At 40.1% G+C, this 19,685-nt stretch overlaps 1 protein-coding gene across 1 annotated transcript in view; it reads left to right on the top strand.

Moving 5' to 3' along the window:
* Positions 1-19,685, top strand: part of UBE2H (ubiquitin-conjugating enzyme E2H) — a 98,257-nt gene that overhangs the window by 70,981 nt on the left and 7,591 nt on the right. Inside the window, exons 4-6 of the mRNA XM_004677037.2 lie at positions 3,645-3,684; positions 4,911-4,963; positions 19,544-19,672. Of these exons, the coding sequence (XP_004677094.1) occupies positions 3,645-3,684; positions 4,911-4,963; positions 19,544-19,672 (222 nt within the window). The remainder of the gene's footprint in view (positions 1-3,644; positions 3,685-4,910; positions 4,964-19,543; positions 19,673-19,685) is intronic.

The following is a 19,685-nucleotide window of genomic DNA, read 5'->3' as shown; positions in this document are numbered from 1 at the left end:
GCCCTTCCTGAAGCTCTTCCTTACCGCCCTTTTTAAAATTGTCACCCCCCGCTGCCCAAGCATGCCTTTCTGAGTCCCTTTCTTTGCTGTGTTTTTCTCTATAATACTTGCTACTTTCTAGCATAGCACTCCTGTTTTTTAGAGTTCTCCAGTGACTTTTTGGTCAGTACTGCGGACTTTTGCCATAGATGTTGCTTCACTACTTATGAGAATTCTGGCAGGGGTGGGATCTTTTTTTTTTTTTTTTTTTTAAAGATTTATTTGTGTTACACATACAGAACTGTGGTACAGGCCAGAGGTGCAGGGGCGGCGAGAGGATTCATCAAAGACAGAGTGGGAAGCAGAACAGGCAGATCAATGAAGCAAACTGCTGAGGGGAGCAGCGGGCGGGTCAGGAGAGGTCTGCGTGCCATGTGGGTCACCTCCAGGGCCAGGGATCTAACTCATGCTGAAGTGGGTGCAGCTGGCTTATAGTGCTGCACCTTAACCTGCTGCCAGAGGTGTGGGATTTTAAATTATAACTTCAAGGAAAATGCTTCTCACTAGTCTCTTGGATTAAATACCTTATAGTAAACTTTCATCAGAAAGTTTTTTGACAATTGTAACAGCAGTATACTCGTGTATATTTAAATTTTCAGAATAATATACCTTAAAGCCTGAGGCTCTCCTGATATTTTTTAATGAATTTGTATTATTTAAACAAGTGTTTAAGATATGAGAAATACTTGATTTTAGTGTTATCTTTTTCTGTGGGGGATTTAGCACTAGATAATCTGTGTATAATCAGGTATACTTTAGAATGTTTGTTACTGCTTATACATGTTTTATTTGAAAGTAGTTTTTTAGTTACTATACATTGTAGAAATTTTGGAAAGTTAGAAAAGTAGTAGGAATAATGGAGTCTCAGAGCTGAATGCTGTTGACACTTCTAGCATTTTACATTGCTTAATCCTCATTCAGGTTCATGGGTGGGGATGTCAGTGGTGTGGCTTGAAAAATAATAGAGAAGATACTCCCACAATGAAGAATTAAATATTGTTAACATCTATACATACTTGCTTCCAGTTTCTTACTGTGTATATACTTTCTAAAAATGGAGCAAGTTAAAAGGCACATTATCTTTTTTTAAAAAGTAATAGTGATAGAGATAAATTCATCTTTAATCACCATTCCCTGTTCTTTGTTCCTCCCTGTTCCCCCCCCAGGATCTTAGCCCTGCATCTTCACCAAATACTTTTCATACGTTTAGTATGTGTTGGTGAGGTACAGATTTATATGCTGGCTACTTCATAGAATATGTACTATTGCTTTGTTTGGTTTAAATGATACCACGCTTTGGAGAGACCTGCAATTCTTCCCCCCTCAGCTGTCGAGCAGTTCGAATTGGTATATACTGAGCAAGTCATGACATTGCTGTCTGGGCCTCCGTGTATGTGGAGGTCCTTGGGTTTCTCCAGTCTTTGCTCATGGGGTTGAATTTGGTTCTTGACTATTATAAACTGTGCTGCCACAAATATTCTCACTGGTCTTCTTGATTGCTTGTGTTTGTGTTTTTCTTGGATGGCATAGGAATTTTTAATCTGCTTTTTCTCTAAACATTAAAATGTGACCATTCCCATTAGCATATTAATATAGTATCTTTATATACTTTTAAGATCTAGACTTTTGAGCATCTTTAATTTCCTTAATGCGCATGAATATGAAATAGTATTTGGACACAAGACTTTTTGCAACAGAAAAATTTAAGTACTGCATCAACTTGCTAGAAAGCAATAGATAAAATACTAAGCTATTTCAATACAAGGATTAAAAACCAGAAATAAGAATCATAGTTAGTACTTGGAGGACCAAGATACCCGAGACTTTGTATTTTTATCCTCCCCCCCCCGCCAGATTTATTTATGCATACAGAACTGGGGTGCAGGGCAGAGGTACAAGGGCAGAGGATTCACCCCAGACAGAGTAGGGAGCAGAACAGGCAGATCCATAAAGTACTCTGCTAAGGAGATCAGTGGGCAAGACAGGAGAGGTCTGCTGCGCCATGTGGGTCAGCTCCCGAGCTGGGGATCAAACTCATACTGAAGAGGCTGTGGCTAGCTTGCAGTGCTGCATCCTAGCCCATTAGGCCCTGACCCACCAGGGAGGGCCCTTATCTGTTTCTAAGTCTAGAAAAATTTCTTAGATTGTTTTTATACATGACCTTGGTCACCACTCATCTTTGAGGTTCCTGCTCGAGTGCCAGTTCTCTGCTTTTTCTTGTCATTCCCCTCTCCCGTTCTCCCCCAACTTTGTTAACTATGCATATTGCAGTTCTTCATGTCTCCATTCCACTGTCACAGCGACGTCTCTGAGAATGGTATACTGTCTTAGTTATTTTCTACCCCAAACAAGCACATTGCATGACTTATTGGTGTTGACCAAATATATTTTGAATGAATGTGAGAGATTGGGAGGAGTGGTGGTGTGAAGTTGTGACATGATGGTCACTTTAGGGAGAACTTAAGTATGAAACAGAGCAAGGAAGTCCCTAAAGGGAATGAGGCAAAATGACAGCTTTGTCAATGAATCTGTACTCTAGAATACTGCCATTTGCATTTGCACAAACTGATTAAATCACTGATTTTACCTTAGAGATGAATTTCTCCTTGATATTCAAATATCAATGTCTTTGTTAAAGTCTGCACTCGATTTTCTTGGAATAATTCAAAAAACTCTACTTCCTATGGGCTACCTTGGTGGCACAAGGGGTTAAGTCTCAGCACTGTGGAGCTGGTCACAACTACTGCATGCAGCATGAGTGCAAGTTTCATCCCAAGCCAGGGAGACCCACCTGGCGCAGCAAACCTCTCCTGTCTTGCCCGCTGCTCCCTTCAGCAGTGTACTTAAAGGGGCTCCACCTGTCCTCCTCCCCAGTCTATCTCTGGTGAATGTTCTCACTTCCACACCTCTGGCTTATACCCCAGCTCTTGTATGCATAGATAAATAAATCTTGAAAAACAACCAAAAACCTCAACTCCTTGTGATACAGCCATCTCACAAATTTGCTTTTTAACCCTTGAGTCAATTTCTTAGTTGTCCCAATATAATGAAAACTGGGTTTCCTGGAATGAGTAGACTGAAGCTAAAGGAAATGATTTGGTCACTGTTCTTATGAAATTCTTTGTGGTTTGGAAGCGGCAGCCTTTAGCATTTCAGCAGCTTTATTCGCATTCTGCGCAGTGTAGAGGAGTGGTATCAGTGTGTGGGCTCAGAAGGAGAAGTTCAAAGCAGAACCTCCAGATTTAGAGATTAAACAATAAAACTTTTGGGAGGCGAGTCAGAATAACTCAACTTTTTCCCTGGCACTAGTTAATAAATCACTTAGTACTATAAATTTCTCTTGGCAAGTACCTTTTATAACTATTTTGTATATGAAGTGGAATTGCTCTCAAAGTTTATTTGGTTAATAGAACTGATAAATTTTAATTAACCTACACTGTCAAGAGAATATTGTAATCAGTAATCAAAGATCTAAAATGGAAAGTATTGAGTTATGGGTATTATCGCCTATTTCCAATACTGAAATGGTTTCCGATACTGAAATACTTTAAAACTATTTTTTCCTCTGAATACTGTTTGCTGCTAATTAACATCTCTTTTTACAGGATTCATGAATAAAATTTTCCATCCCAACATTGATGAAGCGTAAGTAACTATTTAAGAATGTTTAAATCTTAGCAGCAACTCTCTTGGTTAGAGTTCGTCTCTCTATTATAAAACCCCAATTATCAGCAGATAGGATAATCTGAATAGTCACTTTAACTGTAGAATCTCAGGGAATTCTGCTATTGGACTGTTTATTTTTTTCCGTTGTCATGAATGGGTCTTTAATTCCCTTGGAATCAGTTGGGATTGTAACATTCTACATCTCTGTTCTCTTTGTTTAGACACAGTTTGGAGATCTGTTTTCAGTATGCAGATTAGCTATTTTCAGCCCTTAATGTATTTCTCAGTTCTTAAGATTAAAGCAAACATGAATGAGTGTAGTTTCATTTCATGAGTCTTAACTAGCCCTTTCTTTCATTCTGATGCTTCACTAGTGATACTTTAATACATGATAGCTGTGCCTCCCAAACTCTGATGTTGTTGAACATAAACCTGTATTTGTTCTACAGTTTTGCCTTGTCATGGCACTAAATTTTGCTATTAACCTACTATCTGAGATATTCTGAGTTCTATGTGAATAAGTTGTATATAAATATCACGCCCTGTTGTCCTTTAATACTTCCATTAATCAGTCATCCTGACAAGGATGTGCGCTTATGTAACTACAAGATGGTCATCAGATTCAGGAATTGAATATTAATGCAGTACTTTCTTATTTTACTGCCATTTTCTGGGAATGTACTTTTTAGCCTTTTTTTTTTCCCATTTAGGTAAAGGATGTGATCTAGGATCATGTTTTGCATCTAGTTGTCATATTAATCTGAAACAGGTCCTCAACTTCTTATAAAATTGACATTTCTGAAGAATGTGGATGAATTATTTTATGCTCTACCCCTCAAGTTGGGTTTGTCTTATGTTTCCTTATAACTTGACTCCGGGTATAAACTTAAAGCCAGAAAACCACAAAGTGAGATCTGGTCTCCTTAGGGTTATGGGTTCTTGGGGGACCTGGCTGCCAGTACCCAGGACCTGTTTTAAGGTGTTGTCTGGCTTTTCCTCTATATAGTCACTGTTTTGCCCTTTGGATTTGTAAGGAAACACTTAAGACTTTATATATATTCTGCTTTCATCATATTTCCTCCAATTGGGATTCTTTTTTTTAATTTTCTAAATGTATTTTTTCTTGATGAGTAAAATTAGTTGCCAGATACATGCAACTAACTTCCTAATTTTTAAAAAAATGCCATTCTTTCCATCTGTTTCAGGTCAGGAACTGTGTGTCTAGATGTAATTAATCAAACTTGGACAGCTCTCTATGGTGAGTTTGGCCATGGAATTTTTTTTTTTTTTTTTTTTTTTTTTTTATGAGATGTTGAGACACTGCTTGAAAAAAATGTTTGGCTTTCTTCACGTTAAAGATGTTCTGTTGGGAATGGAATGGGATTTTGAGAACCTGGATGGGAAAGTTGAATCAGTGAAAAAAGGTTTTTTTTCCTCTGAAGTAGAAGCTTTGGTTTGGCAGTGAAGTTTAAAATAACCTTGTGAGATTCTGAAATTGAGATATAGTGATGTACATATGCAGACATACAAATACATAAGCAAAACTCTTGCATTATACTGTATTCAGAACATCATATACATGTTTATTTGTAGTATCTTTTCCTTGTGGAGAAAACTCTCAGGGATGCCCCTGTTTATTAAGATGATATAGTAAGAGATTTAGGGGATCATCTGTTTTAAAGACCAAAACCTCATTGAGAGCAAAGGTGAAAATGACATCTTATCTATTACAGTGAATCCATGCAAGAAATGCCCAAGTCTGCAAAATATTATGCTAAATATCCCAAAGAGACATATGGAGTATCAGGCTGCCTTCCCCTGAGCTTGTAACTTGGGTGAGGAGCTAAAAGTATTTTAAAATATCTTTCAGATTAATTAGGAAGACAACAGTCTATTCCATTACATGTTCAAACCCTCAGCCTTCACAGACTCTCTCAAGCCTCCACCCCATGAAGCTTCCTCTGATGCTCCAGCTGGAAGTAATCTCTTTTGTGGCCCACTTTTACTTCCTACCTTCTATTTGTTGTTTTATGCCTACATTTTTGTGCTACTAGACTATTTCCTGTCTGAAAGGCTGTGGGCACACATCTTTAATTTTTGCACTCATAGTACAGTGTCTCACCTCAGTGAAAGAATGAATGGAACAGAAAACAAAACAGTTGCTCACAGGTACAAGAATAGAGGAGAAGGTCCTGTTAGAGTGGAGCAAACCTGTCTTACTGAAGAGCTGTGAGACCCTTTAACAGTTAAAGGTACATAAGACATTTTATTTCAGCCACAGTTGTTAAAAGTTACTTGCCAGGCATCCTTGTACTAGACGGTATATGAAAATCACGGTGGAAAGTTGGTCACCAGCGACACAGAGTTTATTCCCTCACTTCTGATTTCTGCCATTCAAAAAGGTTGTCTCTGCCTGGAGTTAACCTCCTTGAGCTGTGTAAGGCTGGCATCTTTTTTTCTCCCATCAAACATCACTTCCTCAGTGAAGCCTCCTTTCCTAGCTACATAGCGTCCTGTTTTTAAAGCCAGTACTGGTTTATTATTTATCTTATCCTGTTAGATTGTAAGCTCCACCAGAGTAGGGATTTGGTTGTATGTGTATGTGTGTGAGAGCACACGCAACTTCCTGGTACCTGATATATAATAGGGTTCAAATAATTTGTTGTTTGAGTGAGTTAATCATGCCCAGTACTATTTAATATGAGAAATTTTAGGGAAATGACAGCTTACAGGAGATGAAGTGACAAGAACATAAACTTAGAGGTGATTAAATGGAATTTTTTTTTTTTTTTGTAAAATGCCTCATGGCAGGCTGCCTGGAATATCTGATGTAATGATGCATTTTCTTAAACTACATTCACATTTTAGAAATGCACATAACAAAACACTACAAGCTGGTTCCAATTACAATAAAGTAAACTGATCCTTAGTTTAACTAATATGTTTTCTGTTGACCACAAAAGTTTTGTGGAAGAGGTTTGCTGATTCTCAGAAACTGCATAGCTCAGATTTTTAATAACTATAGAATTATAATTCACATACATAAAACTCATCCATTTGGGGCCCTCCCTGGTGGCGCAGCGGGTTAAAGCGTAGCACTGAGAATCTGAAGCCGCTTCCACATGAGTTCGATTCCCGCCTGCCCTGGAGGTGACCACATGGCGTGGCAGACCTCTCCTGACCCGCCCGCTGGTCCCCTCAGCAGTGTACTTCGTCGATCTGCCTGTTCTGCTCCCCGCTCTGTCTCTGGTGAACCCTCTCACCCTCCGCATCTCTGGCCTGTACCCCAGTTCTGTACAAATAAAAAAAAAAAAATCTTAAAAAAAAAAAAACTCATCCATTTGAAGTATATAATTTGATAGGTTTTGATTTAATATATTCTGATATATACAACCATTTCTACAGTTTTAGAACATTTTAATTACCTCAAAAAGAGCTTCTTAAGCCAACACCCTTCCCTTTCACCTCCCCCCTCAGACCTAGGCAACCACTAATTCCTTTATAGCTCTAGATTTGCCTATTTCAGATATTTTGTATAAATGGAAATTTTTTGGTGACTTTTTACTGCATATTATGTTTTCAAAATTCATGTGGAAGCAATGTATCAATAATTTGAAGCTTTTATAGCCAAGTGATAGTCCATTGTACAGATAGATAACACTAAATCCACTTGCCAGTTGATCAACATTTTGGTTATTTACACCTTTTTAAAAATATTTATGCATACACAACTGTGGTATAGGTGAGAGTGCAGGGATGGTAAGAGGATTCACCAGAGAGAGTGGGGAGCAGAACAGGTGGCTTGACGAAGTACACTGCTGAGGGGAGCAGCGGGCAGGCTGCAGGCCAGGGGAGGTCTGCTGTGCCATGTGGGTCACCTCCAGGTGGGGACCGAACTCATGCTGAAGTGGCTTTAGCTTCTTAGTGCTGTACTTTAACCCGCTGTGCTACCAGGGAGAGCCCGGTTATTTATACCTTTTGGCTATCATGAGTAATGCCTCTGCAAGTATCCCTGCTCACATGGTCATGTGGACATAGATTTACATTTCTCTTTGAGTGTGTATCTAGCCATGGAACTGCTGGGTTTATAAGGTAACTGTTTAAACACTTGTGGAACTGTTTTCCAAAGTGGTTGTACCTAGAGTATGTTCTCATATTACCTTGCAAAGTGTTTAGTGAGTAACAAGAACTAAACTATACTGGTCAAAGTAAACACTTATTTCTGTATCACATGTGTTTAGTGAAACATTTCATCATATAAAATCATGGACACACTAACTTTACAGGTAGGTACAGAAATAATATTGCTATAGTATATTCAAAAATATAGCCTGCATAGGGGAATTATTTTGACATTTTGTTCAAACCCCAACTATTTCTCAAGAAAATTCATTTCTTTTATGGCAAGTTTTTAGGAGCAGGTAAATAGAATTTATATAAACCATTGATAGAAATGGTTGGTTCAGATAACTTAGAAGCTTCTTTTTGTCTTACCTGATCTGGAGAGCTGAACTGAATTTTTGCTACAAATTATTCAAGCCCTTGGCATTGAAGGTTAGTTTATAATTGGTGACTTCTGAATCACTCCATTTCCTATAGTGATTTTCAAGAGAATCTCTGTTCAAAGGACAAAAGTATCTACTATAATATGGAACAATGAATAGGAGAAAGTTGGCGTGTTGTCACGGGCAGTGACTGAAAAGCAAAAGGCTTAGCCTGACCACTAAAACTTGTTTCAGTTTCTCAGCTGTGGGATATGGTGAGAAGCAGGGAATTCCAGGCGACATTCACTGCAGCTAACTGCCCCCGTGCATGCACCATGCAGTGACTATCCATATTTGTAGCAATTCCCAGTTGGAAACTAAGGTTTATACTGGTAACTGGATTTATAATAAATTTAGTGTCCTAGTTCTCCTGCTCTCCTCCCCTATGCAGAATTGACTTGGGGTGGTTCATTTGATGAATTGTTTCTGTTCTCCTCCTATATTATTCTTTCCAAATATACATACAGTTTGTTCATTCAGAAAGCTCAAAATTGATATAATTGTAGCTTAATCACTCAGTAATTTTTAATTTTATATTAATCTTGCAAGAGAGCTAATTATTATAGGTAATATGGGTAATTTTGTAAAGATGCTTGTCATCAGTATGAAGTTATCCATCCAGTATGGAGTTACTGTTATTCTTGTGACATTAAAAGGAAAGTAGCAGATGCCATCACAAAATTGATTCATTTTAGTTTCCTGCATGATAGCATCTTTTTTTTTTTAATCCCTTCCTGTTCTTCCAGACAAAGATAAAAGCTGGAAAAAAATTAAAATGCAGCCAACAGATCTAGATTTCAGTTTCAAAAGCAACTGTACTTTTAAAAACCAGTGGAAAAGAAAGTTCATTCATTTATTTGAGGCTTTTTAATAAGCTCCTCTTCTATTTTCCAGTCTTCTTTTTCTTCCAAAATATCCATAGCTGATATTTCACCCCACACTCCTGAAAGGCCAGGTCCCTGCACTCTAACACATCTTTAATTCCCTTACCCCTCCCCTTGCCCTTGCATGCTTGACTCCTGTAAATTACAGTTTTCTCTCCAGCTTTCATTTAGTCATTTCTCCACTGACTTGATGACTTATTTTGTGGATTAAGTTGTGGACAAAGTAGAAGAAAGCTTTCTCATAAAATGGGAGTTTACAATTTTAATTTCACGCTTAGGGTTGCTAGCCTTATTTTTTTTTTTTTTAAAGATTTATTTATTTATGCATACAGAACTGGGATACAGGCCAGAGGCTCAGGGGCGGCGAGAGGCTTCACCAAAGACAGAGTGGGGAACAGAACAGGCAGATCGATGAAGTACACTGCTGAGGGGAGCAGCGGGCAGGTCAGGAGAGGTCTGCCACACCATGTGGTCACCTCCAGGGCAGGTGGGAATCGAACTCATGCAGAAGTGGCTTTAGCTTCTTAGTGCTGTGCTTTAACCCGCTGCGCCACCAGGGAGGGCCTTTTAGCCTTATTTTGCTGGTGATGGAGGTGGGAGGGAATCAACACTTGGAAAATTACTGGTGTCCAGAAGTCCATAACAGAGATGAAGAGTGTTTCTGGGATTCTGGGGTTAGAATGGGACAAGAGAGAGAAAGTGTTTTAGAAATGTTTCAGAGCATAAATTATATTTGATAGTATGACACCTAATGAATTTAGATGAATTTAAGCTTTCTTATATTGGAAATAGTTATTCCATTCCTCTAATGAATTTAGATGAATTTAAGCTTTCTTATATTGGAAATAGTTATTCCATTCCTCTTTTCATTCAGGTAACTTGTGAATCTCTCCAAACAATCCAAATTTGGCTAAATTGTGTCTTAAAATTATGTTTTTGTTGTCTTAGTATATGCTAATTGTTTCTCTAGACATTTTAGTGTAGCTGCACAAACAGGATATGCATATATATCATTTATTTATACATACATATATGCAGAGAAACACAACACTGTAGCCAACAGCTACTGTCTACAAGCATGAGAACTCAGTATTGCTCCATCCACCTTGGAATCAGACTTTGTCCTGCTTCTGAAACAGCTGGATATCACTAAGAGTCTCATAGACAGTAGTTTCTTTACAGTATTAAGGGAGGCATGTCAGCTGTAGCAGATAAAGAAGAAAAATGCTGAGTTTCAGATTTGATAGTTTCAACAATGCTAACTCCATGATCCACCTCCTTTGTCTCTTGGAAATATTCAGATGGGTGTTCCTGTATGGCCCAAGAATTTATTTAGCTATGTCCAGAAACGGGGGTCCTTTTAGGTTGAAGAGCTCAGCAGAAATTTGTGAAAGAACACCACATTCATATTGACTGGTAGTCAGCATTAATTAGAACCAGGAAATGGTCCAGACTTTGTGAGTTGTGGGCGATGAGGCATTGGCCCTGGAAGACAGCCGCAACTGTGCTCCACTTCCTTGGGGCTGTAGTTTCAGGGCTCAGTTGTGAGCATGTGGACAAGCAACCCTGGTCTGTTTTCCCTTTGTTCACGTGTGATCACTGGCCTAGGTAGTCTCTCCCCAAGCATAGTCGCTTATCTTGTAATTGCATGAAGTTATCTTGTTATTTTCTGACATTATGGATAAACTAGTCTGGTAACTAAAAACTTTAATAATGAGTTTTAGTATGAATGTAAGAATACCCAACTAGCTCATTATATATTAACTGCCTTCATTTCTGGAAGGTTAATAACAAATCCTATTACCGTGTTTTAGCTTGCGATCTTTTAAGGCAAGTAGGGTCATGCCAGGTTTGAACAAGGGTGAACGACGACCTCTAAAGAACACCCAAGTGAGGTTGGACATGTTTTGAGATTGACATGACAATGGGGCAGTGCTTTTGGTGAACAAGAGATGTCTTCATTCTGATGTATGAAGTAGCGCCTTCTGCAGATCTCTACAGTTTAAAAACGTTGGGGGAGGGGGCTGTGATGAGACCATGGATGGGAGCTGACTTTCTGTTCAGAATGCTTTAATCATTCCATGTTACATAACTGCAGACCTCTGGTTGGTGACACTTACCTGAATGTACGTGATATTCCTCAAGGGTCCTAGCTACATCTGAGACATTGCCCTTTGGCACATTACAAAAATGCTTGTTTTAGTTTGAAATATGTAAAGACTCTTATGCTAGTGAGAATATCATGATATTGCAAAAGTTCCTTGAATAACTATTGTTAGTTGTTCCTACTCATTTTTTTTGTTTGTTTTTGTTTTTGTTTTGTTTTTTTTTTGAGGTTTGAGGAGAGGTGTTTAGGTGTTTCATTTTTTGCTTTCATGATCCTCTCCGTAAGACCTTAATCTGTCTTTAAAAGAACTCATGGGCTAATATGACAAAGTATAAATATGATGAGTTCACACCCTTTGCACATTTTGTCCACACAGAAGACTCTTTCAACTAGTAATTATAACTACACTCTCACCTCCAGCATATTGATGACTGGATATATCCATGAGCAGCGTGTCACCAGTAAACTAAATCTAGTGAGGCAAGTCTTGTGACTGGCTGGTCCTGTGCCAGGGTACCACAGGAAGTTCTTGGTAGTCTGCTTCAGCTAACCACTTAGGTTTTTCCTCAGATTAGTTACTTTAGAAAAGTTCAAGTCTGTCTGCATGCCTGAGGGCGTGTCTCCTGATCAGCTTTATTTATGTTCTCAAGGGAAGGTCTTTGCTTACCAGTTCTTCTCATGCATATCTGCTTGATCACATGCAGGGCTGATGCACCAGTTGAGATATGTATAGGCTTCTGACTCCTTTTTGAGGATAAAAATCTCACTGTTTTTAGTGTTCACAGGTTGTAAGCAGGAGAAAGTTAAGTTAAACAACTTAAATCCATTGTTAATATCTTAGTTTCTTAGAAAGGTCCCTCCCTGGTGGCACAGTGGATTAAAAGCAAAGCACTCCCAAACTAGCTGCAGCCACTTCAGCACCAGTTCGAGTTCAATTCCCAGCCTGGGAGGTAACCCACATGGCATTGCAGATCTCTCTTGACCCGCCCGCTGCTCCCCTCAGCAGTATATTTCATAGATCTGCCTGTTTTGCTCCCTACTCTGTCTCTGGTGAATCCTTTCACCACCCTGCACCTCTGGCCTGTACCCCAGCTCTGCATAAAGATTTTTTTTTTTTTTTAAATAGTCTCTTAGGAACTAGCTAAAGACTAGGAAAGTAATGATTTATAAATTAGGCTAAAAATATTAAATAATGGAAGAAAACCTGGAAACTGTACTTGCTTTCTCTCTTTTATTTTTAAAATGGACTGTATGTATTTTTGTACATATACCTTCCACCCCCAAAAAAACTTGAATAAATGAAATTACATTTTATTTTGAACACAGATTCATGACTCACTTACCAATTCATGATTAATTACAAGTCATTATAAATTGAGCAAAAACCAATCAGTGGGATTTTAAAAGGTTACTGATTTTTCTAGTAAACCAAGGATGTGCATAATGTGGTTGAAATTTGCAGGTGATCACAGTTTTTTTGACCATCAGTTTAACGAAAATGACTAAAAGCCCCGGGAAAGATCTTTGTTAAGTAGAGTGAAGCAATCAGTTCTAGATCACTAGAATTAACTTTTTTGGGTTTTGCTTATATTTTTTTAACCTCTGAATATAAACAGAACTTTCTTCTATTCCTCTCCTTTCAATCCTGCTTCCTATTGAGTTTCAGAACAGTATTTTAAAGATTTGTAGCTAGGTAGTGATTTTTAACTTGGGAGACCCAGGATCACCCTCCAGAAGGGTGTGGAGGAACAGTGAACTACAAGTTTTGGTGGATAGCATGCTTCTGTATAATGAACAGTTTTGAAGGAAAATAATGAGGAATTTTCTCTTGATGAGAAATCGCCTGAATAATTGTTCTAAGCTTTCCCTGATTACAAAGGCAAGAGTTTGGTGACTGATAGAGCCATATAGGAGATGGTTGTCTCAGTCCCAGTTACATGATAGATTAGCTTCAGCATAATTATAGGCCAGAGGAAACAGAAGAGGGACTCCAAGTCTGGGAGACAGACTGAGGTCATGGAAGACAGGCTACTCTAGAGTTTCAGAGCTTAGGAACAAGGGTGTTAACAGTGAAGCTAGGTGTTAGGAGGAGGGCATAGGTTTTCGGGGAATTAATTTTAGGCATGTCAAGTCTGATAAGACTAATGATATAAAGGACTGATATTAAAGACTTGTTTTTCTTTAAAACAGCTTCCAGTATAAGCCTAAGAAGTTAATTCTTAAAATACAGATACACAGAACTCACATTGCTGGGCAAGTGACTGTGTCTTTTCAAACCAGTTTTCCTGTGCATATTTGTTTGACTCTTAAGAATGCTGAGCGGCACCTGGGAAGTGGGGACAGGAGCAGGTCATATAGGAAGGGTCAGGGGGAGGCTTTGAGATGGGAGGAGTCACAGGTGCTTCTCCGTGCCTGGACATGTGGTGTTTTCTCAGTTACAGCATTTGGTGTTCGGTCTGAAAAACAAGGGAAGATCATGCAAGTTTAACTCTTTGAGATGACTGCCTGTTTAGTAACTGGTTCTTGGTAGGGCAGACCATGTTGGGCTTGGGGCATCCACAGGCTTTTAATCTGAAGATAGCAACATAGCAACATGCTTTACAAAAATTCCCACTTTAATATTCAGAGGAAATAGAGGAAGAAGAAATAACTTAGGGTCACTGGCTCATAAACAGCCAAGAATAAAACAGGAGAAGCGTGAGTCATCCCCAGATGGTAAGCCTTGTACCATCTGAGTCACCTGGAGTTAGGGTGACTTTACTTTAAGAATTGTGATTTTTTTTTTTGTTTGTTTTTTTCATTGTGATTCGTTTTATTCAATACTTATTCCTAGAGGGATACAGGTAGCTGAAATTTATACAAATATGAAGATGTCATATTTGTATTAATACTTCAGTTTAGTCCTTTGCTGTGTGAAGTCTTATTTTACAGTCATTTTTAGTAATATGTCAATTCTTGCTTATAAAGAACTGCAGTATTACACTTCTCTTTTTGCAGATGAAGAAATTGAGATGAAATTGAGAAAGGAAGAGACCTGCCCAAGGTCAAAAAGCAAGTCAGTGGGAAGCCTGAGATTAGACTTTGGTCTTCTAGGGCTTTCATCTGTTGTTCATCACTAAGGAGCCAGCTTCCTTTTTGCTGGAGACATACAGCCTAATGGAATTTGCTTTATCTGGTGTCCATTGTGTTAGGTGATATCTACCACTACCTGTTCTGCTCAAAATAAGCCCCTTAAAGCCCCTCTAAAATGCATTACTTTTTCCTGTCTGTAGTTTGAATACCTGCACCTGGAGGAAGTGATAATGATAGCAGCGTGCAGAAGAGAAAAACGAAAGGCTCAGGGAAGGCAACGCAACTAAATTTGAGCCTTTTCAGCAGCTTTGCTGCTGAGACCTGACTTTATTGAGCCAAAGAAACAACAAGCAAATAGCCCTTTCCTACTGGGTCTTGGGGGGATAGAGGCTGCATAGAGTAATGTTTTCTGGCTGTGCATTTCTGTGATGTTTTCTGGCTGTGCCTTTCTGCATCCACATAAATCACAGACAGATGTCACCCTCTCCTAAGTTATAATCCCTAGGATAGGTGTGAGCTCTTCAGCATGCAGATTCGGAAAGGAGGGGGAAAGTCTCTATAGGTAACTCTGAGTGGATGTAGACTCAAGGCGAGAGCATTGCTCTAGGCTAGGAGAGTCAGAGGTACTGTTTTTGGTAAGAAGTGGATTTGTGACTTGCGGGTTTTTTTTTTTTTAATTAAATATAAATATAAATCATTAGTTTATATGCCCAAAGCAAGGTATGAGTGTTGTAATATTACTAACATCAGTGCCATAAGATGAGGCTGAAGAATCAGGCCTACTAGGTATTGCGTTTTGGTGAGTGCTGGTTTAGTCCAAAGGTAAGAGCTCTTTACTCATAAAGAATGCTTCTCAGGGACCTTGGGACATTTTTTACAAATTAAGGAGGCCAGTATGGAACTAGCTGACTAACATCTCTAGATTTGGTGACCTGTTGTCTGGCTCTCCCTTTCAAAAAGTTGAAGGTTAATGTTTTCTTTAAAAAGATCTTTAAACCGTAAAAAGATCTTTAAACCGATGTTAACAACTCTAGGGAAATTGCTCATTCAGATGAGCATCTTTTATTTCATTCTTGAGTCATGGTTTAGCTCTACTGCCAGTGTATTTCTCTTGGAAGATGATCTTGTCCACATGTGTACACTGGAGGGAGGGACCTTTGGGATGGGTCCTCGTGGCGGGGGTCACACTGTGGGTCACTTTTGGGAACTGGACTACTTTGAAATGGCCAGTGTTGGCATCCTGGCCTTCCAAAGCTGTCATCCAAAATTAGACTGCATGCTTGTCTCTTTCTGCACTACGGTTTTACAGGTGTGACTCAGCACACCTGTAAAATGGATCAAAAGTATGTTAATGCAGGAAGACAGTAGACACAGAAAAGAAAGATAATTGAGGGCTTAATTTGTTTGGAACAAATACCTAGGCAGAGCCAATTACTGGTAACTTGAAAAACTTAAACATAGAAGGAAAAGGTCTGACTTGGACCTCATAAAACAACTAGCTATGAGACATCTGCAATATTTTTCGAGTCCTGAAGCACTTCTGAACACAAAGAGAATAAACCCATATATGTTTATGGTTTTTCATTGTTTGGTAGGAACATGCAGCTGCTCGTCTCTCTGAGCAGCACCGTGATGACGATGTGGCAGGAGGCGCCTCCAGTTCTCTTGTCACAGGTGTCCAGGGAGCTGCAGGCTACTTCCTGTGGTGGAGCCACTTGAAAACAAGGATACTGCCTCTCTGAACTGTCAAGCAGTTCAGCCACAGTAACACCCAGCATTCTCAGACACCACCGTCTAGCCTTGAACTTTTTTTTAAAGATTTATTTATTTATGCATACAGAACTGGGGTACAGGCCAGAGGTGCAGGGGCGGCGAGAGGCTTCACCTGAGACAGAGTGGGGAGCAGAACAGGCAGATCGACGGAAGTACACTGCTGAGGGGACCAGCGGGCGGGTCAGGAGAGGTCTGCCACACCATGTGGTCACCTCCGGGGCAGGCGGGAATCGAACTCATGTGGAAGTGGCTTTAGCTTCTCAGTGCTGTGCTTTAACCCGCTGCGCCACCAGGGAGGGCCATGGCCTTGAACTTTTAAGGGAAAAAAATTTGAGAGGAAAATCCATCTCTGATGGTGCACAGTTTTGATGCAGAAATGCAAGAGGCTGTGCCATGATGAAAGCTGAGACACTCGTCCCTTTTCCCCATTAACACAGGCAATGCAGTGGACAAGCCCAGGTTTTCTTCCTGCGTCTCAGTGTCCCCGTGTGTGAAATGGAGATAGTACTGGTGGCACCTGCCTCAGTGCCACTGCGTGTCCCTGGGGGCACTGCATGCATAAGTGAAATGCTGGTGAGTGCTGCGCTCCAGTAAGGGCCAGTTGTCACTGCTGCCACCACTGTTGATATTGTCAGTGTTCCCGTAATTCTTAGCGACTGATCGTGTTCTACTTGTAAGAACTTCCAGATCTCTTGATTTTTTTTTCTTTGCTTGCTTTCTGGCATTTTCTCCTACCACCTTAATAAGCCACCCCCCACTAAGGAAAAAGAGAAGAAAAAATTCTTCAGACTTTTCTTGTTTTATTAAGTAGTTAAAGCATTTGCAAAAGTTGAAAGTGCACAGTTACAGAAAAATGCAATTTTTAAAGGTAAAAAGGTAGTTGTTGAAGTGCAAATGATACAAGTTACAGCCTATCATCTTGACTTCTTAAATAACCTAATAACACCTCTCAAATATCTGCCTGCTCCACAGTTTTAAGAACATGACCATTTTATGGCCTCCTCCACTCAGCATTAGAACTGTGATATTTTTCTCTGGCCCTTAATTTGCCATGATTTTGTATCATGAATTACTGGTCTGTTGACTGTTCTTTCTTCAAAACAAAAAGGAATGGAAAATAGTGAAAATCTTACTACAGGTGGTGAGAGTTATCTTGGATTATCTTTGTTTTACCTTTTTGATTAGAAAACCAGGCAGCACTTTCTGGCACCTAGGACGCCCACTGTAATGTGGCTCTTTGGTGAAGCCCCCCATGCGCTAACGCTGCGTGCCCCTTGGGGTGGTAGGGGGAGCCCCTCACTGTCAGGCAGCGCAGCTGTCACTCGCCTTCCCACAGACTCTCGCTGGCCCCGACTCTCCAGTGTGGGGTCGACTGGCCACATGTGCCTGAGCTTGATGCAGCTATAAGCTCAATGTGATTAGAATTAAGTAAGATGAAAAATTCAGCTCCTCAGTCACACCGGCCATCTTTCATGTGCTCAGTAGCCACGTGTGGCCCATGTTCTGGACAGTGCAGATACGGAACATTTTTGTCCTTGCAGAAATTCTTTCCCTAGTTTAGTTTCTAACTGCCCGGCTTGTTAATGCTACAGTGACAAAGAAGAACCACCTCTTATTTTTTGTAGTGTTTTCTAGAGTGGATTTTGGCAAGCTTTGGCTGCCTATTTCATACTCAAAAGTTTTATTGGACCTCAGCCACACCCATTTGTTCACTTAGGATCTGTAGCTGCTTTTGTGTTGCAGCAGCAGTGATGAATGGTGAATTTTTTTTTTTAAAGATTTATTTATTTGTGTATACAGAACTGGGGTACAGGCCAGAGTCTCAGGGTCAGTGAGAGGCTTCACAGAGGCAGAGTGGGGAGCAGAACAGGCAGATCGACAAAGTACACTGCCGAGGGGAGCAGCGGGCGGGTCAGGAGAGGTCTGCCGCGCCATGTGGTCACCTCCGGGGCAGGCGGGAATCGAACTCATGCGAACTCATGCGAACTCATGTAGAAGCAGCTTTAGATTCTCAGTGCAGTGCTTTAACCCGCTGCGCCACCAGGGAGGGCCGAATGGTGAATATTCTAACAGAGATTGACTGTGGCTCACAAAAAAAGGACAGTTCTTGTGCTGTATTGGGACGTTCGGGTCAGTGACAGACCACATACTTGACGAGGTCCCTATCTCTAGCTCAGGAGTGTCACTGGCTATACTGCATAGGTTCGTGTAAGCGCCTCACTGTGTTTGCACGAGGATGAATCTGCCTGATGCTGCATTCTGCAGCACGTGGCTGTATCTCCTCTGGCCCTTTTCTCTAAAGCAGTGTTTCTCAACCTCAGGACTGTATAAACATTTTGGTCCAGGCAATTTATTTCTTGTGCAGGGTTATCCTGTACACTGTAGGAGGCAGAGCCTGGGCCCTCTCCCCTCGGGTGCTGGATATGCAGCCGGCCCCTCTTCTATCCAGTCATGACAACCAAAAATGTCTCCAGATGTTGCCCCCTGTTCCCTGTAGTTGATAACCATTGATGTACAGTGATTAATTTTACAAAGCGTTTATTATACTGTACAAAACTGCTCTCTCGCAAACAAATTCCGTTAAAGGCAGCTAGCATTCTCTCCAGAACATGACAGCCTGACTGTGGCGGTACTAGGGCAGCGCAGCCCACGGTAGCGAAGACCGGACAGAGGGGGCAGGACAGCGACTCTGGAGCAGGGTGCGTGCTTTAGTTTACACCTGGCATGCAGGGCTGCTTCCCTGGTCAAACACCATGACCACAGGGTGTGGTAGGTTTGTGCTGTGTGTCTAGATGTCATCTCTGTGCAACAGGACCTCGAGTGTGGCAAGAAGGGAATTAATAAATGTCCGTTATAATGATGATCAATAAATGTAGTAGACTGGTAACTTGTCTTACAAATTTTAAGTGATCCATATAGGTTCTTGCCCTTACTATCAAAATAATTGAAAAAATGGTTTTATTTACCATTGTTAGAAGCTAGGCAAATTAAATGTCAGGGTCTATAAAATTATTTCGTTCTTATAAAATCTGGCACTTGTACTTTTCAGAGTGGGGGGTTTTTAAATCTAAGAAAATGACTAAGTTGAGAAATCAACTGCTCATTTTGTGGAGATGAAGAATGTAGGGTGCTGGGACATTGATTTTAATAAACCATGCAGTGATTCTAAATTCTTGGTTTAGAAAATGGTGTGAATTAGAATTGGTACAAATTGCCTTTCGAAACGAGTATCAGCTATACCTTTACATGGTTCTTCAATACACTTAAAGTTGTATTTTTTTAAACTGTATTGAAAGGAGTAGGTAAGGTAAGCCACACATAATGGAGCGCACTTCCACCGAAAAATATCCATGTGGCTAAATATTTAGCAAGGTAAGCCGTTTTGATGACTGAATTTCAGTGAAATTTAAGTGAATGTACTTGTTCTGTGCATGATGTATTTCTGTCTGTTTTTTCAGATCTTACCAATATATTTGAGTCCTTCCTGCCCCAGTTGTTGGCTTATCCTAATCCCATAGACCCTCTCAATGGTGATGCTGCAGCCATGTACCTCCACCGGCCAGAAGAATACAAGCAGAAAATCAAAGGTAAGCAGGCAAG

This window comes from Condylura cristata, unplaced genomic scaffold (genome assembly GCF_000260355.1).
Source record: "Condylura cristata isolate star-nosed mole 26May11 unplaced genomic scaffold, ConCri1.0 scaffold00005, whole genome shotgun sequence".
NCBI lineage: Eukaryota > Metazoa > Chordata > Mammalia > Eulipotyphla > Talpidae > Condylura > Condylura cristata.
This window is presented reverse-complemented; position numbering and strand designations above follow the sequence as displayed.